Below are 26,096 nucleotides of genomic sequence, written 5' to 3'. Positions count from 1 at the left end.
AATAGAAAATTTGATGTACTTACTGTAAATACATATAAATAACAATAAACATCTTACTTGTATCACAGAATAATAATATGTAGGTACTTTTGTATGTAGATATTTTAGACCAATACTTAGGTATCTATTGCCACATAGTGTAATACTTTAACTGAATAACCTAAGTATCGAATATATGCGAAATCGGAGGTAAAAGTTTATTATATCCTACTAAGGGTTATTTTAAAAATGACCACAGCCAACTTTTGTTACAAAAGCCTTTGTATCGTCAGGGTCAGCGTGAATTTGTAAAGCTTGTATAGCACCACGTATTGACAGGGGTGATAAATCGGCCCGATATTGGGACAATGCTTTTTAATAAAGTAACCGGCAGCGCCCGGCCTACGAGCGCGGAATACAAAGCTTATGGTGTCATGGTGTTTGACGTAATATAGTGCAGCATGGAATAGATGATATCGTGTCGTATTATGTATATTTCACACCAATAGAGTTCAGTAATTTGATAGGTAATAAAATATAAGAGCCGTGACATCACCTTTTGAACCATAAAATGTACGAAAATATTTACTCTGCCTCAGTTATTTCAAGATGCACATTACCTTAGATTGGAAAGTCTGTTAATAGAGCGGACTATAGGTACCTATTTAAAAAATCTTTCAAAGCACATCCCAATGTAACTTGGGAAATAGTTATTATTATTGAGGGGGACAACGCACTTGAGCAACAGATCTAAACCCGTAAAAATTCTCACACCGATTAGTTTACCTTAGCTGAGCTCTTGATCTGCAACCGACATCATCATCATCATCATCAACAGCCCTTTACAGTCCACTGCTGGACTATGATCCTCCTCCACTATAGTGGAGGGTTTTACCATAATCCCCACGCTTGGCATATACGGGCATTAAAGGTACAAATTATGTACTCGTAGTATAATATAACACAAGATTAGGTACAGCTTGACGTTCCGTCTGAGTTACTAGCCGTAGTAAGTTCCCGTGTGTTTAAGTATATCGTTGTCTGCAAGCAAATCTCGTCCTTAATATTTACAATTCAAAGCCCACCTGTTTGACCCAATTTTGTCCACAGGCAGATGGGCCCCGCCGCGGTGAGCTGCATCTGTGCCCCGGGGTACACCGGCGACCTGTGCGAGGCGCAGATCGCGGAGCCAGGTGAATATGTTACATGCACACCATTTTAAGGATATACAGGGTGTCGGGCGCCTTCAAATTGGAGACGTGAGGAAGCGCTGCAGTGGCGCTACTATGACGCGCTTGCGGCGCCACTACTACATAGTTTCATACAATTTCTAAAAGTGCAACGGACGTTGCGTTTGTCACGGTAGTAGCGCTGCTGCGACTAATTTGAAGGCGCCCTTAGTATGGATCAAACAAAAAGGATTGATTTTTCTGCTCAAATGAAAAAATAACCAACAGAAACAATGGAAAAATTCACAAAAAAAATTACGTTCCTATACTACGAGTAATGTGCTGACTACTGGTGACAATCTATAATGTTTAAAGATTCTTTTCTTGGAGAAAATTGTTTCATTTGAGATGTAGAATCAATCCTTTTTTGATTCATACTTAAGTAGACACCCTGTATTTATTTGCACACCGGATTTGAGGAAGAACACAACTTGGGGTGACTCAGATTATCTGGGGGCACGGCAGTGCCCCCACCAAGTCGAGCAAAAAAGCGGCACGGCCGTACCATCCTTTTCTCGAAGCAATTCAGGCCATTTTCGACCGCCTGTAACTTCGTTGTGGATAAAACTAGAAGGCTGAATTTTCATTAGCTATGCAGGCATTGTAAAGACACGGTATATTTAAAATTTCATTCAATTTGAACCAGTAGTTTAAGAATTATAACGGGTCAAAGTTACTTAATTTTGTCACTCACTGACTGACTCACTGACTCACTGACTCACCGATCATCAAAATTCTAAGGCACTTCTAGCAGACCTAGAAGCTTCAAATTTGGAATATAAGTAGTGTTTGGTGTATGAATCAAGGAAAAACTAAAATATTTGGGGGCACGGTAGTGCAACCGCCATGAAAACACGTGTAAATTAAATTATTTAGTGCGATGGCCAAGTCAATATATTTATGTAAAACGTTAAAGATTTCCTGGCCTGGACTTGGTATTACATGGATCTCACAACTTTTTACCGTAGAACAACTGAGTTGCGAGACTTGGTTTTTTTGACAAGTATTGTTTTTGATGGGTTGTATTGTTTTGTAACAGGAAGGATAACGCTTGGGGTGATGAAAAATAAATTGTACCAAGATGTGCCCCACAATAAAATCTTATCGAATTTCGACAAGAAATGTATATAGCCTTATCTTGTCATGGATCAAGATCGTTAAAATCTGCAGAGGACTCTATATGAAAACTCATACCATTTGGTTAACACTTTATTATATGACTGCATATCATTTACGAGCGGTAATAAATGTTAATAATACACAAATCAACAGCATGTTTCATATTTAATGTTCTAAGCGCACAAGAGCATGTCGACCGCATGCATGCAATTAATCTGGCTCTTCATAAAAGGGGCTATAAAGCACAATATAAAATAAACATAAATAAAGCTAGTTTATGATCTATGTTCAATTTCCGCTGCATTTATGCACACCACCTTAGTTTATTACCTTCATAATACACACATGAAAATACCGCTAAGTAATATTACGCTATATATTTCTGTTTAATCTACCCAGTGCAATTCTAAACGAACTTCTAGAGTAGTGTTGTAAGAATACACATTTCATCGATAGGTATAATTAGAATTATTAACTTCCATATCGTCCCCAATATTGCAATTTATGTGTAGTTAAGACCGCCGGCAAAACTTTGTTTTAAGCTATAAGTAAGCCAGTTTAGTAAATAACTAAATAGTTGTAAAAAGGACTAATTCATTAGCTACACACACCAGACTAAATCATAAGCTAACAACACGAATATTTACAACTTTTACTAGTTTGCAATCTCACCACCAAAGAACCTCAACAGTCATACTATTGCATTGGCGCAACCCTACTTAGCTGACTAAACCACCAGCTATTCCACGATGCTACTTACTCGTAACACGACCATGACAAATATTAATAAGTTCTACGACTTTGCAAGCTCACCACCATAGACTCGACAACATTTATACAATGCGGTGCATCTCTACTCTATTGCACTGCTATGTGCAACAACAGCTGTGCAGCAAATCACCTTTTCAACATGACAATCACTAACGCCCGTATTCACAAACGATGCTTGCTTAAGTGAAGTAGTAAATCGAACGCACAGCGTTGAATAGAGCTCTTTGATTGGTTTGTGTCTTCCCCTGTTCGTCCACGCGCACTGTGAGAGCTCTTAGTAAAGTTTGTGAATAGGGGCGTAATATTTGCAACTATTACGACTTTGCAATCTCATTGTACCACCAAAGAACCTCGATAATAGTCACATCGTTGCATGTGGGGCATCCCTACTCTGCTATGCTCAACAACAGGTGTGCACCAAATGCATAGCACTTAGCATCCACACGCTTTGAGCATAAGATGCATGAGCGCTTTGTAATGCTAATACGTTGCTTATACAACTTCCGACTGTCTCAGGTTATCAACAACTGCGTAGATGAAAATATTTACACCTAATTAAAGAAAACTTATTTTTCCCGCCGCTTCACACGCGTGAAATCCAGTTTGTCACAGTTCGTTATATTTATTTGTCTCAAAACAGATTTCTGAAAACAAACAATAATTATGCTCGTATGAACGGGAAAACATCACATGTTGTTATTTCAATAACGCCTCTCAGAAAAATAGGTACTAAAAGTTGACTTGTATGAAAGCTATTTGTACGAACTAATTACTACATGGTTCTATAAATATTAATATTGATAATTGAACCACATTTTCTGCTACACTGTAATTAATATTTGTTTAAATGAAACCTTCACGTAGGTACCTTCACTCAATTAAATGCGGAATGATTTTGTTATTTTCTTGAAGTCGTAAGTTTTCTTTGCTTTTTAACGTATTTTATTTTCGAAGTATGTTTCCGACAAAATATCGAAGTATTGTTCCAGTTCGAATAATGCTATAATAGGTATTTTTACGCCCGTATTTACAAACGATACTTGCTTAAGTAAAGCAGCTAATCGAACGCACAGCGTTGAATAGAGCTCTATGATTGGTTCGTATGTCACCCTCTGCGCACTGTTACCTCATAGTAATGTTTGTGAATACGGGCGTTAGTCTAACAAGTATACTTGCTCCCTACATACTGCAGAAGAAACGGAATACCAAAGCTTTTCTCACATTACACGGTTTGATTAATAAATAAACTACACAGTATTAAGTATTTACTAACCTAATTCACCATCCTGTATGCCTTTAACAATAGCATCACTCCTGTAACTACTAAAGTTGGCACAAACATAGTTTCTAGCCAGGAACTCGAACTAGCGCGAGATCAATGCCAATTAATTTGACTTACCAAAGTTATTCGGCAACTAATAGTACAACAAAAGCACATTAGACTAGCCATTTTTGTTGTAAACTCGCTCTTACTACAGCTGTTTAAGATGCTAGTGTTAAGCTTGATTTGCCGTCGTCTGTGCAATAAATCCGTCTGACTTCATTTACAAAATACGGATCCATTCGCTGAATTCACTTCGTTAACAAGCTGCTTCTTTATGCGCATTGAAAGCGAGATTTACAAGCTTCAATTTTATTACGATGCACTTCAGGTCGTTGCATAGAGCGAGGTACGCCTCTCTGTACCTATCTCACTAAGTATTCCTATAAAGCACCATAACTATGCTTCTATAACAAAGCAATTTGTTCATCAAACCACAATCGAAGAAAAATTAGGTACCTAATATTGTGAACCTGTTACCTCTTCTAAGCCTGAGACTTGTGTTATGAAACAACACTCAAGTAGGATTAAATGCTTTCAAGCCTGAAGTCACTGAATTATACGAATATGCAATTGAGTTTGAAAAAAAAGAGTTTTGACTTCGTTTCAAATACGAGCCTAAAATGGTAGGCGAGACATGATAAAGGTCAGACAAACAGATCGATTGGAAGCGTAGACCGTAGTACCAATAAAGCGCCTTGACTGATTTGGCTGGGAAATCTAAAAAAGCTGACGGCCCATCAGTGACGGGTCAACTAAAAGTTAGACCTAAACCTAATAGTAAAACCATTCCTTTCATATTTCGAGTTATCGCAACGTATAAACGAGCAGCAGCTTCGAAAGAGAACAATTGTCGTAATAGCCGGCCTTTATTAAACTGACGCCATCATTCTTTATCATTATCCCGACGTCCGCCAATTATGGCATCTCCAGTAGGTATTATAAGGATTTGGACGCAAAGTGGTTTGATGAAAGGAGTTGATGCTATGAATGATTAGATGTGTTATGAAAGATTGCGATTTTAGGCTGTTTTTAATGGTGTAATTTTAAATGATGGGCATTGGAATCGTTTGCTCATTTACGGTTATTGGGCAAAGTTAGCGAAAGGCGTCAGGTTAACAGCAAGCCTCACAAAATCTTGCAAGCCATTTCGTGCATACTGGTCGACCCTGGTTAAAATATCACATGTAAATTTGGTAAGCTGATAATTGCACGTGCTGTAAAATTATCCAGTAACTATAGCAAACCTTGTATTACTAAAACTAGTTAACTCACGAACACGATATTTTTAAGGAATAATATTTGTAAGTGACCAATACAACCTCATACGAACCTTTTTATGATAATTTGTGTTTCATTTCCAGAATGCGGGATAGAAGAATGTTCCGAAGGCTGCAAGGACGGGACTTCATGTGACTGCGACCCCAAAGAGACAGACTTCAGTGAGTTACAGCCAAATACAGTGTTTCATGTCTATGCTATGCACAAAAGGATCACACTACCTCAAGATATTAGTTTCCTTTTTTTTTAACTTCTTTTTCTTTTGTTTCAGCCACTGCACGCTTCGAAACAAGACTGCAAATCGTGGACCAAGGAAATGTCAACATATCGCAAGAAATTGTCAAACAAGTGAGTTGAAATAACTATGAGTTATTGTGAAAAGATGCTCGTATACTCGAACTAGGTATTAAGACCAGCATTAGCACCTTATTACCTATTGAAGTCACACCACGACCGTATCATACTGCAGCAACGAGTCAGCTGTGTGCCAGAGAGTTTACTCATAGTCTGATTATAATATTTTAGCAGTCATAACGTGACCTATCCCGCAATATCTAAGTAAGTTATCTTAATAGAAGACCGATACTAAACCTTTATCACTATTGTTTTCAGATAACGACCTATTTAAGAGCATCCAATATTACTTTAGAAGATGAAATTGAAGTGCTAAATATAAGGTAAGCTTTTAGACATTTACATAATAAATATTACTTCACATTTTCTACGCAAATAGTGTTTCTAAGATACAAAATCGTGGACAATCTAATTTTATGTGACACTTTGTTATTCAAAACATTTCGATTGTCTACGGGCGTCTACTCTCAAAGGGTCTCAGAGTGTTTGTAAATGTGATACACGCAAAGGAAAAATGATTTTAGCGAACTTTGTGTTTGAAGTCTTCAGAGACATAACGTATTTGATACGTGGAAAACTGAACTCCATTATATGGAAGGAGTTGGACCTTTCACTTTGGACATTTTATCTAATAACAAAAAAATGTACCTATACGTAATGTAAGTGCTCATGCTGCAATAATAGACTTGTAAACTAACCAGGTATGTGTAAAAAAAAGTTACCATACGTAAATTATTTTATATTTTTGTGATTTATAGCTCTGCTGACATAAACGGCGCCCGCACAGTATGGCTGCGAGTGTGGGGCGCGCGCCGAGAGGCGGGCGTGCTACGAGCGGCGCTAGCTCGCCTCGCTGCTACGAGGTCACGCGCCGACCGACTACGGCTGCTACCTGCTACGCTGCACTTCGACATGCAGCCGGCACTTAGTTTGCAGGTAACAAGCAACTTTCAACCCTAGGGACTGCAAATTTTAACCAGCTACCAGTTTTGTACGATTCGAGAGCCGGGCGTGCTACGAGCGGTGCTAGCTCGCCTCACTGCTACGAGATCACGCGCCGACCGACTACGGCTGCTACCTGCTACGCTGCACTTTGTTACTACGCTGTATTACGCTACGCCGTTACGCTGCTACGCCAAGCTACGCTGTAGAACCTGCTACCCAGCAGGTCAATCAACATACGGGCAACGTAAAACGAGCGTGTTCCGGGCGGCTACAGCGTAGCGTACTACAGCGTAGCGTACTACAGCGTAGCGTACTACAATGTAGCGTAGCGTACTATAGTGTAGCGTGGCGTAGCGTACTATAGTGTAGCGTGGCGTAGCATAGTGTAGCGTGGCGTAGCATAGTGTAGCGTGGCGTAGCAGCGTAACGGCGCGGCGGAACGTTAGCAGATGAACAGTCGAACACGTTACAACTTTTAATGTTCAATGACTCTGGACTTTCAAATGTGTGACTTACGCAATTAGCTATTATTTTTGTTTCTAACAGCAACTTCTGTATGAGCTGCGGCGAGTAATAAAAAAGTATTGGAATTGTGAAACTCGTCAAGCCTACCCAGTTAAACTTCTCAAAGAATTTCTTTCTTTTCACTAAGATGAAATATTAGCTTACTTCTCGCCTCTACAACTTTTGTTTTTAGTTTTCCGCTTGATTTATGTCCGCCACGCCGCTTTTCAAATGGTTTTTCATTTTCTTGTGTCCTCAGTCTCAAGATAAAGTTGCTTATTTAGCATTTAAACGGAATTACCTTGACAATAGTGCGCAAGTAATTTAAGTCTTAGCCGAGGAACTCATTTCCTGGATTTTCTTTATGATTTATTATTTAGCGCGTCTAATTAATGCTATAGAGCGAGAAATACTCTCTGTATTTTGAGGCCAAAGGCAGAAAAGCTAATTAATATATTTTTAAATCTTACTTAGCTGCTTTAAGAAAGATACAATTTCTGTAATGTTCATTAAATTAGTAGCTTAGCGTCTATTATTTAATTATATTTTATTAAGAAATTAATTTTGCAAGAACAATCCCTGCTAGTGTTTGGAAGTAATAATCAACAAAGTTATTTCTCTATAACAATAACAAATAGTTAATTCTAGTAAATATCTTCTTGGAAACACAATAGGCAATCATAAAATCAAACACCCAATTATCAAAACTTCATGCGCCAAATACATATCTCTCGATAACCACGCATTAATCCTTTTATTGAAATAGGTTTCTCCCAACAAATTAGAGCAACCATCAGTAACCTAGAAGACCAAACTCGGACTCGGCGTACTACAACAGAATCGGGGTGCTACTCCGAAACGCTGTCTTCTTAGTTTAGGGTCTACCTTTCACCGTCGCTCATGCTGGCATCTCTCTTGTGTGAGAGGGATGGCAACATTCGAATCTTCGGATATCGTTTTTGGAGTAGCGCTGGAATAACCCGGGTCGTAAGGAATAGCCTCATTTTTCTCCGGTCCACAACCCCCGACGCTTTAATTGTTTGAAATGTGATCTCCCAAACCCCTTGTAATGGACACCTCGATATTTCACAGCATAAGGCCGGTTTTTTTTTGGTTTTTTAAGGACTGCGTAACTACGTTAGAGGTTTCAGAATTAACGGTAATAATAAATTGTTCTTTAACACTGAGCAGAGCTTGTGCTGTGGCAGTTAGATAACTTTTAAGCATAATCTATCTTCTATATAAATAAAAATGAATTGATGTTCGTTAGTCTGATTAAAACTCGAGAACGGCTGGTCCGATTGAGCTGATTTTGGTTTTAAAATGTTTGTCGTAGTCCAGGGTAGGTCTAAACGGTGAGCAAATAAGGAAAGATTTGCTTATTTATTGCCTTCAAGGCGGAACAGAGTTCGCCGGGTCAGCTAGTATAGAATAAACACGAACAAGTATTGGTTGGAATACCATTATTTAACATGGCTTCCGCCTAAATAGAATCCGAAGGTTGCTTAACAATCCCATAACCGAACCACCAGGGATGGACGTTATCGCTTCCACTAGCGTTATACACTTCGTAATTAGCAAAGACACTTTACAGTACATATATCTAAGCGGTTGAAGTCACAAGAAAATGAATATTTTATGATAAAACATTACTCACATCAACCCCATATCATTAGCCTTTATCTAATGCCCAGTTGCCCACCAAACCATGCAAGTGTGGTGTGACTATATACATCCTGAAAACCACGGCCTATTCCCACACAAACAACCCTTCCACATTAAAAGAGGCGAATCTAATCTTTAGACGTTCGTTATGAGGCCAGTAATTATGTGGGCTAACCCGGGACTAGGGTGACCATCATTTTAAGCAACATTTTAGCAAATTTATCATTAGCATTGCCTGATTTTTCTTTTTTATGCAAGACAAGGCAGGTATTCGCATTCGCAATCGCACCTGGTATTAAGTGAGATGCAGTCTAGGATGGAACATATCTGCCCTGTAAGTGCCTATTCACTCTCGCCTTGAAAACGCCTTGAAAATATGCAAATCCTCAACATAAAAAACTCCCCGTAGACAAAACCGTGGAGACAAGGTCATATTAACATACTGCGTGCAACTTTTTACTGAGTACAGCAACGAGTGATTATTTAAATTTCTAATGTTATGTAAATTTCTAGCTTCAGAGTTACCTACAGTAGCTGATTAGAGTCAAGGTTTTGGTGTGAAAGCCACGTACCGGAAAGCGCAGTGTAGAACGTCTACCCACAAGGTGGACTGACGGCCCCATAAAGGTGGCAGTAAGGCGATTATCACACTGCACCGCGCTCCGCCGCGTTACGCGGGACGACAGATTTAATCATTATATGCAAGTACCTCAGTTTGTATAGAAAACACGCGCGTTTGCGCGCGGGATTCGTTATAATATGTCGCCACGCGTGTTATAATCGCCTAAGGCGCCGGATGCTGGTCGATACTAACCGGTCAATATGGAAATCATTGTGGGAGGCTTATGTTCAGCAGTGAACATCCTATGACAGAAACGATGATGATGATGACGAATGATACAATTTCGCTTTTACAGTGAAAGCGTGCGTATTTACGCCAAAAATAATCCGGAATGATGGTCACCCTACCCGAGAAGGTCCTATAGGGACGCGTAATGGGACGCCTTGAATGACTTAGATCGGAGATAGCAAAGATGTGACTTTGCGGCCGAAGGTAGCGCCGTAATGGATGGAACACTGTACCTACACATTAATTTTCGGGCTTGCTATAAAACTGTACGTGTATTATTAAATGTAGCCTCTAACGACTTGGGATAAAACATTGCTTTAAGAACATGAAGACATGATCAGATCTTTCTAAGTTGTGATAAATCTAGACTGCATTTTTATAATTTCTATAAGCAGCTAGAGTATGAGTATTTTAGTTATTTTTTGGTTGTAAAAGACATTATTTAGACAACTAGTTGTTGTAATTGATACTGAATCCCAATTTACAAAATAAGCAACCTTTTCCGACAAAGTAATTAGTATAATTGAGCGACGATATGCCTCTTATTGTTAATTAGGACCTTAAATAAGACATTGTTATTCTCCTCACTTTGTTAAATGATACGTAATTTCAGTTTAATAATAAAATCTTTTAGACATAAGGATGATCAAACGAATTTTTATCTTTGTTTTGAGTCATCCGAAGATCGTTTTACGTTGGTAGATGATACTTACTCGTACAAAGTACCTAGGTACCTATTTTATTTAATTTAAACATGGATTAGTTAGACCGTTTTCACATTAAGTAAGTAAGTAGGTACGTAGGTAGAACTTTTATGCCTTAAGTCACATTTCAACCTCGACGTGGGGTCTAACGTTTAAAATCCTCCGAGTAATATATTCGGCCACTTTGGGCTGACAGAGCTACTATAGGAGCCGCTCGACGGAAACTACTCCAAAGTCAACGCCTTGCATTGATTTTTCTTTGCAAAGCTTACAGAACTGTGAGCACGGAGGCTCTGCCAGTCCTGGCTGGTGTACTGCCGGTCGACTTAGAGGTACAAAAGCGTGCGGCTATGTACTTCGCATCAAGGGAAAATATAACCTCCGATTTCTTAAATAGCCGCGATCGTTCTAAAATAAGTCGATTATTTGATTCCCGAGAAGTCGTTGAAGAAGATTTACTTAATGAATGGCAAAAAAGATGGGATACGTCAGTCAAAGGACGTCACTTATATAAATTCTTCCCGAATGTACGCGAACGTCTAACTAGGCGATGGTTAGAAATCGACCATTGCTCGTCGCAGTTCCTCACGGGACATGGCAACTTTAAACATAAACTTCACGAATTCAAACTAGTTCCGTCTCCTTTTTGCGAGTGTTCCACTGATGATGTCAGTCATGAGCAGTCTGCCCATCATATCTTGTGGGAGTGTGATCTTTGGAAACATGAACGTGATATAATGCTTAATTCAATACAACATACATCTGTTTCCGCAATTTATTACACCGATCTTGTCGCGACAAGGAAAAATTTCCGTGCTTTTAAGCGATTTTGTGAAAAATATTATTGGCAGGTAGTTGCTAATTGCTCATAAGATAGGCCCCCTTAATTTAATTTATTGTCCGTGGTGCATAATCTTTTTCTTAAAGGTTTCAAACCTTTGTTTGTCACCTGTCATCCGTTTTGCAATGGAGGGAAGTCGAACCTTAATTTCGAACTCCTCCTATGTTCTTCTGATTAATTTCGTTGCGGGTCCAATGACAGTTTAACTTTCCCCCGGGACAAACTTGACCTTCAATGGTTGGGTTTTTGTGGCGGTCAAGCTGTAGATCCTGGCTACACAGGAGTTGCAGTGGTGGGAACGAGAGGTGGGAATAGTCCCGTAAGTAAGTAGGTACACAAAATAAACTTAGGCACAAAATCCCCTGTGGATGTTTGAACCCCACAGCAAACAAATTATGTTTATTTATTTTTTACACTTTTGAGCATCATATCAGCAATATAAAAAACTTGAGTTAACTTATAAAGATCATAACTATGCTCATTAATTAGTATGGTAAGTAAGTAGGTAAAGCTAGTGTTTCGCCATAATTTATTTATCATACATTGGTTACAAAGTCGGTGGCAACGTATCGCGCCAACGCAATCCAGCCTTTCCTTGGAAACTTTAATTATTTCAGATGTGCTTGTTCGTAAGTTGGCCAGATTCCAGCAGGTCCTCGTTTTACAGGCGCAGTGTTCTTTATAACGGTAATAGCTGCGAAGGAACCGTATAAGACCGTTCGGAATTAGCGTTGTACCTAAGTATTATTGTTTTTAGTATTATTAGAATAGAATAGAATAGAATAGAAAGTATTTATTTGTCTCAAAACAGGTTTCATTTACAGTTTTTCACAGATACAAAAAATCATAAGAGACAAAAAGGTCTATGACTCAGTGATTGCAGGAGATTACGGAGATAGGCACTAGAATGGCGCTATTATTTCTTTCATTATACTATGCAATTTATGAATACCTAATTACAGAGATTATTTACATAACATAGGTACACTCAGGTACACTTCAGGCAAGCCGTTTTTGAATAAACATCATCATCATCATCATCTCAGCCATAGGACGTCCACTGCTGAATATAGGCCTCCCCCAATGCTTTCCATGTTGCCCGGTTGGTAGCGGCCTGCGTCCAGCGCCTTCCTGCTGCCTTTATGATGTCGTTGGTCCACCGTGTGAGTGGACGTCCCACGTTTGAATAAACAGTTACAGTCCAATTTAGAAAAAAAATTGACGTGATTTAAACTGTGTCCTCGATTAATTTATGGTTATTTTGTTCTAGGCGTTAGTAGTAAACCAGCGTCCAGACGTGTGGGAAGGATCTGAGTTCATCCTCAGCTGCATGGCGTACGGCTCACCAGACACAGTCTTCTCCTGGTACAAAGATGGAGTCAAAATCAACTTCGATGGCACCACCAGGTCAGTAGTAGCTTGATCTTTAACGGAGCATCCATTGGCTCTTGCAACCAGTCAATAGTCATTCGAGTTAAGGTGCCGTTTGGGTGTCATCTCCGTCGTCTATCGTCATAAATATTGCATGAAACACAGTTAATCATTAACAGCCTATGCAAAGATGTGAAATAGCTAAACCCTGGCAACTTCATGACCCTTGGTAACACAAAGGATTCACAGAATTTACAGACTATTAATCCCGCCTTTTCAGAAGCCAAAAAAACTAGAAAATTTTACTTTAGAATATTTATTTCTACAGGGATATTTGGACCCGCACCGTAGCAGAAGACGCTCTCGGCAGACGCATGTCGGTCCTAGGAGTGTCTGAAGCCCAACGTCCCGACAGTGGGAAGTGGTCGTGCTCGGCCGATGACGCGGGCAGGCGAAGATGTAGAGCCTTGAGACTAGCTGTGCTAAGACCACCTGATATACGCCTGGTGCCCTCTACGTTAACTGTCAACAAGGTAAGCCTAAACATAGAAAAGAGAACATGAAAGAAACAAACTTCCTCGGTTCACAATACTTCAGTCGACATTTTTTTGTACTATACTTATTGATGAAGACATTTTGGTGGTAAGGTAATGTTATATTCTTTTTTACCAGGGTGACAACGTAAGCATCACCTGCTTAGCCGGTGCAGGTAGAGTGCACGGAGCTTTGGGGTTCAGTTGGGCTCGGGAAAGAACTCTGCTACCGTTAGCTCCGGGAAGAGAAGTCTGGGAAGACTTGTACCCTGCTGGGAGTGTGCTCAAGCTTTATAACGTCCAGGTGAGTTTACCTTATTTACCCTTCTTATATTCCATCCAAATGCTCCCCAAAAACCCCTGAAAAGAATCCTGCTAGCAGCACCATTAACTTTATATCTTTACTTATACAGAAATCAGGAGAATTCCGATGTCAGGTCTCGTCTGTGGCTGGCACCAACGCAAAGGGCGTGACCATGTGGGCCTTAGGCCTGAACGACGAGGCCTGCCAGACCGAGGCCTCTCATGGCCTGAGGTGGCTCAAGACTGCACCGGGAGCACATGCCTCAGCTTCCTGCCCACCAGGACATACTGGGGAGACGACTAGGTAAAACCACCACTTGCAAATGGCAAAACAAGTTATGTACTGCTTGTGACAATCATCATCATCATTTCAGCCATAGGACGTCCACTGTTGAATATAGGCCTCCCCCAATGATTTCCATGTTGATCGATTGGTAGCGGCCTGCGTCCAGCGCCTTCCTGCTTCCTTGCTTGTGACAATACTAATAATAATTTACGTTACATTTTCAGGTTCTGCGAGCCTAAGACAGGACAACATGGCGTGAAGTGGAAACTGCCAGACTTCTCTGGTTGTATAGCTGACTCATTGAAAGATATTTACGAACAGGTACCATTTTTATCTTTCAGTATTCTTTTGTCAGTTCTAAATGCCCAGTTCCTTGCATCAGGTTCTTTTTGCTACAAGTCTAGCGCACAACTGAGAGACAGTGCTTGAGATATGGCAGCAGCGTGGGAAGGGTGAAATATGAAGTGACAGCCACAGAGCATGCAAGTCTGAAGCACATCTGATCTGAAGTCTCGCTGACTTTTGACGTCAAAAAAACACCCTCGCGTGCCGCTTTCATGCCTCAGGCACTGACACAGTTATAAATACGCTAGACCTGTACTAGACATATTTGTGCATAACTGCCACTACTTTTGTATACTGTACTTACTATTGTAAATATTGTAATTTTCTTACTCATTCCAGTTCAGCCGCATATCCTACGGCTACTCCTGGGAAAACGTGTCCCTGGTTGCTCGGCAATACGGCGCCGTCCTTCGATCTCTCCCAGTGCACCCAGGGGAGGGCACTATCCCTCTCTTACACGCCAGGAACATGCTACATTACCTCCTTTCTGGTGTGGGTCGGCAGAAGGACAAGTTTGAAAGCGCAGAGCATCTGTTGAAGATTTACGATACGCTGCTAAAACATCCTGATGCGTTTTTGGATGAGGAAGTAAGTATCCCACCAAAAACAATTTCATGTAAATGTTGACAAGATGAACCGTATGTCACGCACAGTGAAAAAGTTATCAGATTGCAAGTAGAGCTAAGCTTCTAACTTCTACACCTTAGCACAAACCTTAGTCAAAATAGGTACTTAATGTGGCATATCCGTTTCGCTGTCGTTACATGGGCGTAAGCCTTACGTGAAGTAATTTTTCACCTTACGCAGTAAAGTGAAAAATTCCTTCACTGTTCATTACTTTTCTGTTACACAATAGTTCTTCTAGTAACAACGTCGTCAAACTGTAGATTATGGCTACATTTGAAGGCAGGAGAGGTGGAAATAATCCCATAAATGAACCATAACCCAATTTTATCTTCTTCAGAAAGTCTACGACCTCCAAAACGCGGCAGTCGACACAGCTGGCATGCGTAGCAATGTAGACTTACGACTCCAAGAGCTTACCATCAAGACCAAGCCAGTCCGGGATGACAACGCAGCCCACTTTGACTTGTCGCCCACTGCTGGGACTGAAGAATGGCAGCTGGCGTCCGTGGGTGTGGAATTAGTGGGCAGGACGGGGAATGCTTCTGTTGTTGCTGTGCAGTACCATAATTTGGCTGCTAGGCTGCCATCCTTGAGGCGATCCATTGAGTTCAAGTGAGTTTTAGATGAGAACTGAATAAATTTTGCAATTTGATTGAAGCCTTTGTCTAGTAAATTCCTGCAAAAATTCTATCAGAGATGTAGTAACTTAGTGATCCAAACTTTATTAACTTTATAATAGAAGCGTCAAATGCATTAAATACGTCTCTGTTCTGTTACAATGCTGTGTATTAATGAGGTGCCTTTTAAATATTCCGTGTTTTATCTTAGTTTAACATTTAAATTATTATTATCTTTACCTTTTCTTATGACTTCTCCACTGTACGTTAATATATTTTTGTATTCTTTATCTTTCTACCTCTCTTCTTTATACCTCTTTCTATAATTTAGGTTATGTTGGTTCGTTTATGATTTTCTTATTGGTTTCGTCCTGGCACCTACAACGGCTGTTGTAGCCAGTCGGTTTCCAGGAACGGCCGCGAGATGGAGTATGTGCTGGCGTCGCAGCAAGTCCAGTTGTCGGCCAGCGGCGCAGGAGTTGATAAGTCGTTACAGCATACTGTCACTTTGCTGTTCACGCATGTGAAGAATTACAGTGCTGTTGGTGAGTTACTCTAATTAATGAAAACTAGAAATATGTATTAATGAAGGGGGCTCTAGAAATAAATATGTGTATAGAAATAGGGTCACGCAGGTCCTTCGCAACTTCGTTTCCCCAGCGATACGGAGCGACTAACTGGTCTCCCAAGCAAAAGTTATAAAATAGACTGGAGGGCAGATTCTCAATGCCGGAGGCTAATGCCCGTTTTCACCATATTCTTTAAGTGACCCCTATTTAATTTAATTTAATAATTATTTATTTCAATCACTTTGGGATCATATTACTTTAGGTTAGTTTACATTTATTTTTAATTTAATAATTATTAAAACGAAATTCCTGTTGTGTTACCATAGGGGTCACTTAAAAATTAGGGTTGATGGTGAAAACGGGCATTAGACTTACGTTGGGTCGCTACGCCAAATAGATAAGCATTGCTGTGCTATATTGCTCCCTACCAAGATATGAAAATGAAAATGAAAATGAAAATACTTTTATTAAATAAACACTTTACAATTACAAGATATGTGCCGCTCTCGTATAAGGTTAACCTGTGTAACGAGAGTCAGGCTCCTCCTCAAAAAAACATAAGACTAAAATTTAGTGTTTAGATTAAATTTTATCTTTTAATTTAAAAAATAATTTAAATAGAAAAACAAAACAAAAATGTGTTTGTGATAGTGTGAGTGTGATTTTCAACCGACTTCAAAAAAGGAGGAGGTTCTCAATTCGACCCGTATGTTTTTTTTTTTTTTTTTTTCTATGTTTGTTACGCGATAACTCCGCCAATTATGAACCGATTTGAACAAATCTTTTTTCGGCGTATAGGTAATACCTCAAGGGTGGTCCCATTTAAATTTAATAATAAAAAAAACAACCCCCAAGGGTGGAAAATTGGGGATGAACTTTTTTATACGCAATATCTCCGCCGATTATAAACCAATTTGAACGATTATTTTTTTGTTGAATAGGTATTATCAAAAGGGTGGTTTCATGCGAATTTGAAGAAAATATTTCACCCCCAAGGGTGGAAAATTGGGGATGAACTTTTTTATACGCAATATCTCCGCCGATTATGAACCAATTTGAACGATTATTTTTTTGTTGAATAGGTATTATCAAAAGGGTGGTTTCATGCGAATTTGAAGAAAATATTTCACCCCCAAGGGTGGAAAATTGGGGATGAACTTTTTTATACGCAATATCTCCGCCGATTATAAACCAATTTGAACGATTATTTTTTTGTTGAATAGGTATTATCAAAAGGGTGGTTTCATGCGAATTTGAAGAAAATATTTCACCCCCAAGGGTGGAAAATTGGGGATGAACTTTTTTATACGCAATATCTCCGCCGATTATGAACCAATTTGAACGATTATTTTTTTGTTGAATAGGTATTATCAAAAGGGTGGTTTCATGCGAATTTGAAGAAAATATTTCACCCCCAAGGGTGGAAAATTCGGGATGAACTTTTTTATACGCAATATCTCCGCCGATTATGAACCAATTTGAACTATTATTTTTTTGTTGAATAGGTATTATCAAAAGGGTGGTTTCATGCGAATTTGAAGAAAAACTGGTCATGGTAGGTACAACTCCTTAATGCTTAGGAGTTGTAGGATAATTCTTTAAATATTATAAGTACAAATAGACCAATAGTTGTATTCTTTCATGTTTTTAAGGTGGGCTGACGTTTTAAGGTCTCTTTAGGTTTCCTATATGGTAACCTGTATTTTGTAGGGAATATTATTTTACACTAGACATGAAGAATATGGTCTCAATGTACTGCCTACCTTCAGTGGTAACATCAAGGTAATAATTAGTTAACTAAAAAGCAAGAAATAAGTAAAATTTTATAAAAAACAAATAAAACCGACTCCAAAAAACCTACACTAAAAAGTAGAAAAATAATTACTAATTACCTACTTATTTATTAGGACGAATTATTAATATTTATGTAGGTATACCATGATTGATACTTTTGGAGTCGGTGCAGGCAAACTTTACATGTTTCATAATCTTGGCACCGACTCCAGAAGTATCAATCATGGTATACCTACATAAATATTAATAATTTGTCCTAATAAATAAGTAGGTAATTAGTACATAATTATTTTTCTACTTTTTAGTGTAGGTTTTTTGGAGTCGGTTTTTTTTTTTTTTATAATGTGTGTAAGTGAATAAGTGTGCTAATAGAAACTAGTAATTGTCTGGATTAACTTTTCTAAAGTGTCGTACGTATATTGTATTAAAACACGGAGATAGCTTCAAACAGACTGACATTTATTTGAAATAGAACCAGTTATGTCAACATGTTTCTACAACCTAACACTAGATGGCGCTAGACGCAATACTTTAAAATATTTTGTTACAAAGAACAATACCACCACTTAACGAAATATTTTACAAAATTACATTATTTTACTATGCATCTAATTTTACAATTCCCATCTTGTTCATAAAATAATAGTGTTTATTTTTGCCTAAGCTTTTTGTGAATATATCAGCTGGCATTTCAGATGTTTCTAAATATTCTAAATCAATCAATTTATTTGCAACAGCTTCTCTAATAAAATGATATTTGACGTCTATATGCTTACTACGTCTATGATGAACACAATTTTCTGAGAGTTTTTTAGCACTTTGACTATCGTTATACAATTTTATAGGCATATTATTTCTATTTAAAAGCTCATTTAACAGGTTTTTTAAGAAAATAGCTTCCTTACTTGCTTCACATATAGCCATATATTCAGCTTCTGTGCTCGATAGGGCGACAGTCTGCTGCTTCCTACTTTCATGAGATACTAAACAACCTGAATAAATAAAACAGTATCCTGTGTATGACCTACGATCTGTACTATCTGATGCCCAATCAGCATCTGCATAACCAGCTATGTCTGTGTTATTTTTAATATACATTAAACCATAAGATTTTGTACAATTCAAATATTTCAAAACTCTCTTAGCATGTTTCCAATGTGTTTCAGTATTGCAATTATTAAATTGACTTAAGTAACTAATACAATATGAAATATCGGGTCTGGTTAGAACAGAAAGATACATTAAGCTGCCTATTAGCTGCTGATAAGGATATTTAGAATTTACATTTTCTCCTTTCTCAAGCTTTAAATTACTTTCCATGGGTGTTTCTACATTTTTACAATTTTCCATCCCAAATCTATGCAATAATTTATCAACAAATTTTTCTTGACTGATACAAATACTATTTTTCATTACTTTTACATCCATACCTAGACACTGTTTCAATGGACCTAGGTCTTTTAATTTGAATTTCTTACTTAGCTCACATTTTAAATATTTAACTTCATCATCACAATTTGAAAAAATAAAAAAATCATCGACAAACAAAGCTATAAATGTTTTATATTTATCAGTTGATTTTACAAACAAACAATGCTCATAAATAGACTTTTTATAGCCTAATTTCTGTAAAAAATCATCAACTTCTTTGTACCACGCTCGAGCTGACTGTTTAAGTCCATAAATAGCTCTTTTTAGTTTCAGAACTTTATTTACATTGAGTTCACATTTAAAATTTTGAGGCAATTGCATGAAAACAGTTTCGTCTAAACGACCATTTAAAAAGGCAGTAGTAACGTCCAAATGAGTTATATGAAGATCTAAGTTAACACTAATAGCAAATAATAGTTTCAAGGTAGAATATTTGAGCACTGGGGAAAATGTTTCTTTATAGTCAATCCCTTCCCTTTGGGTGAAACCTTTTGCAACTAGTCTGGCTCGATATCTTACCGTGTTGTCACTATTAAACTTCTTTTTATAGACCCATTTACATTGCACAACCTTGCCGTCGCTTGGTTTGTCAACCAATTCCCAAGCTTCATTTTGATGAAATGATTGAAGTTCTTATTCCATGGCCTTACTCCATTCTTCTCGTTCCGGCCCCTTCATAACATCCTCATATGTGAGACTGTCTTCGTAACTGTCCTCACTTTGGCAAATGTTACTGTACCCATACCTCTCTGGGGGTCTCCTAGTCCTCTGTTCCTTGTGGGAAATTGGCAACTGCAGATTTTCTGACTCATGATTTGTTTCACTTGACCGACTGTCACAGAATTCATCTGAGTTAGAGGAACTTGAGTTATCATCTGGTACATATGTAACATCGTCATCATCTGTCATGTATGTGCTTTCTAATGAATCAGAAGTGAGATCTTTAGTAGTCTGAGTACATTCTTCAACTTTTTCTTCTCTCGGTAAAGTTTCACTTTCTTCCACCACTGCTTGTATCATGTCTGAGTCCTTGATTTTCTCCATGATAACAACATCTCTGCTGGTGACAATACTCTTTGTTTTCATGTTGTACAGCCTGTAGCCTTTAGTGTTCTCTGAGAACCCAACTAGGATATGTTCTTCAGCCTTCCTGTCCCACTTGGTCCTCTTCTGTTTAGGTACATGGACCATCACAGGGCTGCCAAATATCCGAATGTGGCTGAGATCTGGTTTTTTACCACTCCATAGCTCATAAGGTGTTTTTTGTAATCCTGAAGCCAATGTTCTATTTCGCAAGTAGACTGCAGTGTTGACTGCTTCCGCCCAAAACTTCTTCTCTAAATTGGCCTCAAACAGAAGACACCGAGCTCTTTCCACCACTGTTCTGTTTAGTCTCTCACAAAGGCCGTTCTGTTCAGGTGTATGGGGGTTTGTTTTTTGATGCACAACACCGTGGTTCTTCAAAAAACTTTCAAATTCTTGTGAACAAAACTCCCCACCATTGTCTGTTCTCAATACCTTCAGTTTTCTGCCCGTCTGTGTTTCAACTAGAGCTTTAAACTCTTTGAAACACTTAAAGACTTGATTCTTGGCCTTAAGGAAGTAGACAAATGACATTCTACTGAAATCATCAACTAAAAGCAGAAAATACTTCGCTTGTCCAATTGACATTTGTTCCATAGGTCCACAGACATCCGCATGTACAAGGTCCAGTACATTGCTACACCTCGTACCTTTATGTGAAAACGGCAATCTCGACTGCTTCCCTTCACAGCATGTCTTGCATTTAGACATAGCGATATCAGCTTTATCCAAGTATGAAATCCCTTCCACGGCACCATTCTTCATAGCATTCAGATTTCTACTGTTAATGTGTCCCAATCTTCGATGCCATGTGTCACATGTCACATTTGTTGCCGAACAAGCAAACAAAGATTCTGACTTTATGTTCAATTTATACACTCCATTCACTAGATTTGCTTTTCCTATCAGTACATTATTTCGGTTGTGTATGTAGCAAGCATCTTCATCAAAATTCACTTTGTTCCCGCTACGAATCAGTTGACTTACTGATAGCAAATTAGTTGATAGGTTAGGTACACATAACACATCCATAACTGTGATGTCGAACTCTGAATTGTCAACTATGGTCGTAATCATCGTGTTTCCTGAGCATACAACAGGTATTTTGCTTTGGTTTGCAACCACTATCTCCTTTACTTTGTGGCTGAGTGTTTCATCTTGTAAACAACTCCTATCAGTAATCATGTGTGAGCTTGCACCTGAATCCACGTACCAATCGGATTTTTGAAAAGTTCCATTCAAAAATATTGCACTAAATGCATTACTTTCGTGTTTATTCTGCATAATTACAGGGCACTTGTTCATATAATGACCGAGTTGTTTACATTTATAGCATCGGATTGTTTTGACGTTGACAGAACTCGAAGATGGCTGCGATGACATTTTCGATTTTGACAGATTGTTAGTGTTGCCATTTCTCTTATTGTTTCGCTGCTGCCAACCTTTCGACAAAAATGCACTATTTGTTCCAGAGCTGCCAACTTCTGAACTCATGTCGAGAAGTTTCGACTTGATGACATCTGTGCTGATAACCAATCCGGAATGCTCTATGGCCATTATCATTGGAGCAAATTTTTCCGTTAGTCCCGCCAATAATAATGAGCCGATCCACTCATCAGTGATCTGGAAACCGATACCTTTGAGTTTCTGCGCTGTATCCACCATTTGCGTTACGTATGCTCCCATTGATTCGCACTCTTCCAGTCGAATAGATATTAGCTGACGAAGTAGGCTGATGCGTCGCGTGAAGCCAGAATCATCATACAAGGCTTTCAAGCGTTTCCATACACCTTGTACTGTTTGCTCGTTCTTGATGTGTACGTAGATTGATGAGTCAATTGTCATAATGAGCTTAGCTTTAGCCTTTTTCTCATCGATGGAAATCGTGCCATCAGACGATTCCACTTTTTGAATGTCCACACCCTCCAACATCAAGAAGTTTTCAGCAGCAAACGCCCACTCGTCATAGTTTTCGCGGCCTTTTAGTTTAGGCACATTCACGATGTAACTGCCAGCCATTTGTAAAATAACGCACACGGCACACGCGTAACAGATTGTCAATTAATGAGATTTTCACTGTTATTGTTCGAAATATAGCGGTAGATCACTGATTGTCCACGAAAAGTAACTTTTACGCAGGAAAAAACTTATATTTCACGCAAGTTTTAGTCCTGGGCCCATAACCTATTAAAACACGGAGATAGCTTCAAACAGACTGACATTTATTTGAAATAGAACCAGTTATGTCAACATGTTTCTACAACCTAACACTAGATGGCGCTAGACGCAATACTTTAAAATATTTTGTTACAAAGAACAATATATTGTTCCATCCATTTTATAATAAGTTTTTTAAACGTTACCGAAACAAGTTGTGTGATGTCTTTACTTGTTGCAAGTATTTTGTTGTACAGTCTAGGGGCCATGTGTGAAAAATGCCGTTTCACTAGTAGGTACCTCTGCTCTACATTAGACATGCTAAAATATTTCTAACACAATAGTAATTTCCAACAGCATCAAAACTGGCCTGTGGACTGAGGACCGCCTCCGAACCAAGAGCTTGGAGCACGAAGGCTTGCGAAGTGCGAGTTCCCGAGCCAACTCATGTTGCGTGTCGCTGTCGAGGACTCGGCACCTACGCCCTCTTTACCATCGCTAGATCTACGTTGGTAAGTCTTAGAACAGATGCTGAGATCCTGTTCCTTAAAAATAGATGGACAGAACTATGGACCAGAATGAGTTCCTCAGACATTCTTTCTAACTGGTTCTGACTGACTTTGACCAAACTGCAACAACATAAGTAACTGGTTAAATAATTCATGTTTAGTATACTTGGAGGATTCATTACACCCTTTTGTAACTTCTCGGGACAAACCTTAAGTCCTAAGTAGAGGAACCTTGACCTAGGCGTTACTAAGAAAGACCTTAATTTCTGTGAGGGTTACCTTCTGCTACTCATTGGTGCGATTTCTCCAGTTATTTATGCTATTATCTGTTCCTAGGTAAATGATTTAATTAATTCGACCTAACCTGTTTTATTCCAGACAGACGTAGAAAAAGACCTTCGGGGCGTGGTGAAGATCACCGTAAGCCTTAGCGGGGCCATGTGTCTAGCAGCGGCCGCTCTCCAACTGTTGAGTCTAGTTCCTGGGAGGAAGGCTAGACTGCCAGTGCTGCTCAAAGCGGCCACCGCTGGAACGCATTCCGCTGCTATGCTGGCACTACTTGAATGTGATACAAGACAGGTATTTTGTACTAATATACAGGGTTACTGGGAACTGGACGTATTCCCGTCAAGAATAGATAGGGGAGGTCAAATGCAACAAATTTAATACTTGTTTAAACAATAATTGCTGAGTCTCGTTCCTGGAAGGAAGGCTAGACTACCAGTGCTGCTCAAAGCTGCGACCGCTGGAACGCATTCCGCTGCTATGCTGGCACTGCTTGAATGTGATACAAGACAGGTATTTTTAACTAATATACAATAATTGCTGAGTCTAGTTCCTGGAAGGAAGGCTAGACTGCCAGTGCTGCTCAAAGCTGCGACCGCTGGAACGCATTTCGCTGCTATGCTGGCACTACTTGAATGTGATACAAGACAGGTATTTTTGAAACATTGGATGTATAATTTAAAAAACTGTAGGTACTTTGTCACAAAAGTACCTACGTAAAAACTATGTAGTCTCCAAAATATGTTTCTCAAAACTTTGTGGTTCATCATCAGACCATTTAATCTCCTCTGCAGGAGGCCGATCCTCTCTAATTTACCATAAACAAATGGAGGATTTTGGGCTACACTCCCGATACTGGCCAGACGGGTTGGGGACTTGACCTTCACTTGTTGGGTTTTTATTGGCGGTCAAGCCTGGCTACACAGGAGTTGCAGCGGTGGGAACGAGAGGTGGGAATAGTCCCGTATATGTCCCTTAGTCGTCTCTTACGACATCCATGGGTATAGTGGGAGTGGTCCTAATCTGGATTGCCGAATACAAACGGTAATAAACTCTTAAATTGTCTTCGATATCTAATGGTATGAGCGAATGGAGGCCGCGTACCGGAAAACGCAGCGTGGGACGTTCACCCACAAGGTGTACCGACGACCTGATAAAGGTAGCAGGAAAGAGCTCGATGCAGGCCGCTACCAACCGTGCGATGTGGAAGTCATTGGGGGAGGCCTATGTTCAGCAGTGGACGTCCTATGGCTGAAATGATGATGATGATCTAATGGTAACATTATGTACATCTTCAGGAGGAAGCGTGTCCCGGCGCTCTTGGATGGGTGTGCGCAGTGTGCTGGTGCGCTGGCTGCGCAGCGCTGTGCGCGCAGCCTCTACTGTTACAAGCAGAGCTGGCGGGCCGAGCGCAGCGGGCGCCCTCTGTCGGGCTACTAGCTGGTGAGTTTGAGAGTACCTTCGCAACTTTACTGCCTTGAGGTTCATGTACCCAGTGTAACAATACATTTGAATCGTCCGGTTTAGTAGCAGCTTTAGGTTTCAGCTGGGGAACTACATTCTCCTCCAGCAACGTCTTCAAAAACAAAGCTGGCAGAGGTTTTAAAAAAACGCCACACGCAATGTAGGGTTCCGTAGTTGCTCGTCGTTACTAGAATATAGTTTTTTTAGATTTTGTTTTTCAATGCAAGGTTCGCGTTAAACAAGTAATTGCTTCATCTAAATGTTTTCTTCTAAAGATTTTTTATTTATTTTCATCCTCAGGCGTGTGCACCTTATCATGGCTAACAGCTCGGCTATGGGGCGGCGCGCCGCTCCAGATAGGGGCGGCAGCTCAAGCCGTATGTGCGTGCGGCTGTGCTTTATTAGCTGCGCTGTGTCTAGCGCTCGCTGCGACCGCTGCAGCGAGACTGAGGACCATCACGCACAAAGTGCCGGTGGAAAGGAGGAACTATTTGAAGGACAGGTGAGCACAAAAAAATCTGGCTTTTCAATCCCAATTATAGGTAGGTACTTAGCGGCTACTGGTGGCAAACCACGGCTGCAACGACTGAGGACTATCACAAGATACCGGTGAAAAGTAAGAACTATTTGAAAGACAGGTGAGCCTTCAAAAAGAACTGGCCATTTCAGTCCGTGATTGCTTTCGGGCGGCGCGCCGCTCCAGATAGGGGCAGCGGTGCAGGCCGTGTGCGCATGTGGCTGTGCCCTATTGGCGGCGCTGTGTCTCGCGCTTGCTGCGACCGCTGCAGCCAGACTAAGGACTATGCACAAGGTGCCGGTGGAGAGGAGAAACTATTTGAAAGATAGGTACGTTAGCTGATTTAGGAACAGACTTGGTCATTTCTGTAGGTACCTGAAGAAATAGGTAGTTAGAGCGCTGCTGGCAGTACTTAAACTAGCGCAGACTATCACGCATATGGTGCCAGTGGGAAAGAGAAACTATTTGAAAGACAGATGAGATAGGCTCTAGATAGGGGCGGCGGCGCAGGCCGTATGCGCATGCGGTTGTGCTTTGTTAGCGGCGCTGTGTCTGGCGCTCGCTGCCACCGCTGCAGCGAGGCTGAGGACTATCACGCATAAGGTGCCGGTGGAGAGGAGGAACTATTTGAAGGACAGGTGA

General features: G+C 39.8%; 1 protein-coding gene across 1 annotated transcript in view; it reads left to right on the top strand.

The window, feature by feature from the left end:
- The window catches only part of LOC135080855 (uncharacterized), a 29,476-nt gene that overhangs the window by 2,980 nt on the left and 400 nt on the right, over positions 1 to 26,096 (top strand). The window contains exons 2-18 of the mRNA XM_063975582.1: positions 1,090 to 1,172; positions 5,784 to 5,861; positions 5,972 to 6,048; positions 6,313 to 6,377; positions 6,813 to 6,990; positions 12,834 to 12,970; positions 13,263 to 13,467; positions 13,607 to 13,771; positions 13,881 to 14,074; positions 14,281 to 14,377; positions 14,741 to 14,989; positions 15,366 to 15,640; positions 16,042 to 16,190; positions 23,037 to 23,191; positions 23,567 to 23,767; positions 24,772 to 24,916; positions 25,238 to 25,439. Of these exons, the coding sequence (XP_063831652.1) occupies positions 1,090 to 1,172; positions 5,784 to 5,861; positions 5,972 to 6,048; positions 6,313 to 6,377; positions 6,813 to 6,990; positions 12,834 to 12,970; positions 13,263 to 13,467; positions 13,607 to 13,771; positions 13,881 to 14,074; positions 14,281 to 14,377; positions 14,741 to 14,989; positions 15,366 to 15,640; positions 16,042 to 16,190; positions 23,037 to 23,191; positions 23,567 to 23,767; positions 24,772 to 24,916; positions 25,238 to 25,439 (2,655 nt within the window). The remainder of the gene's footprint in view (positions 1 to 1,089; positions 1,173 to 5,783; positions 5,862 to 5,971; positions 6,049 to 6,312; positions 6,378 to 6,812; positions 6,991 to 12,833; positions 12,971 to 13,262; positions 13,468 to 13,606; positions 13,772 to 13,880; positions 14,075 to 14,280; positions 14,378 to 14,740; positions 14,990 to 15,365; positions 15,641 to 16,041; positions 16,191 to 23,036; positions 23,192 to 23,566; positions 23,768 to 24,771; positions 24,917 to 25,237; positions 25,440 to 26,096) is intronic.

This window comes from Ostrinia nubilalis, chromosome 18, assembly GCF_963855985.1.
Source record: "Ostrinia nubilalis chromosome 18, ilOstNubi1.1, whole genome shotgun sequence".
NCBI lineage: Eukaryota > Metazoa > Arthropoda > Insecta > Lepidoptera > Crambidae > Ostrinia > Ostrinia nubilalis.
The sequence above is the reverse complement of the archived record's forward strand: the minus strand, read 5'-3'. Positions and strand labels throughout refer to the sequence as shown.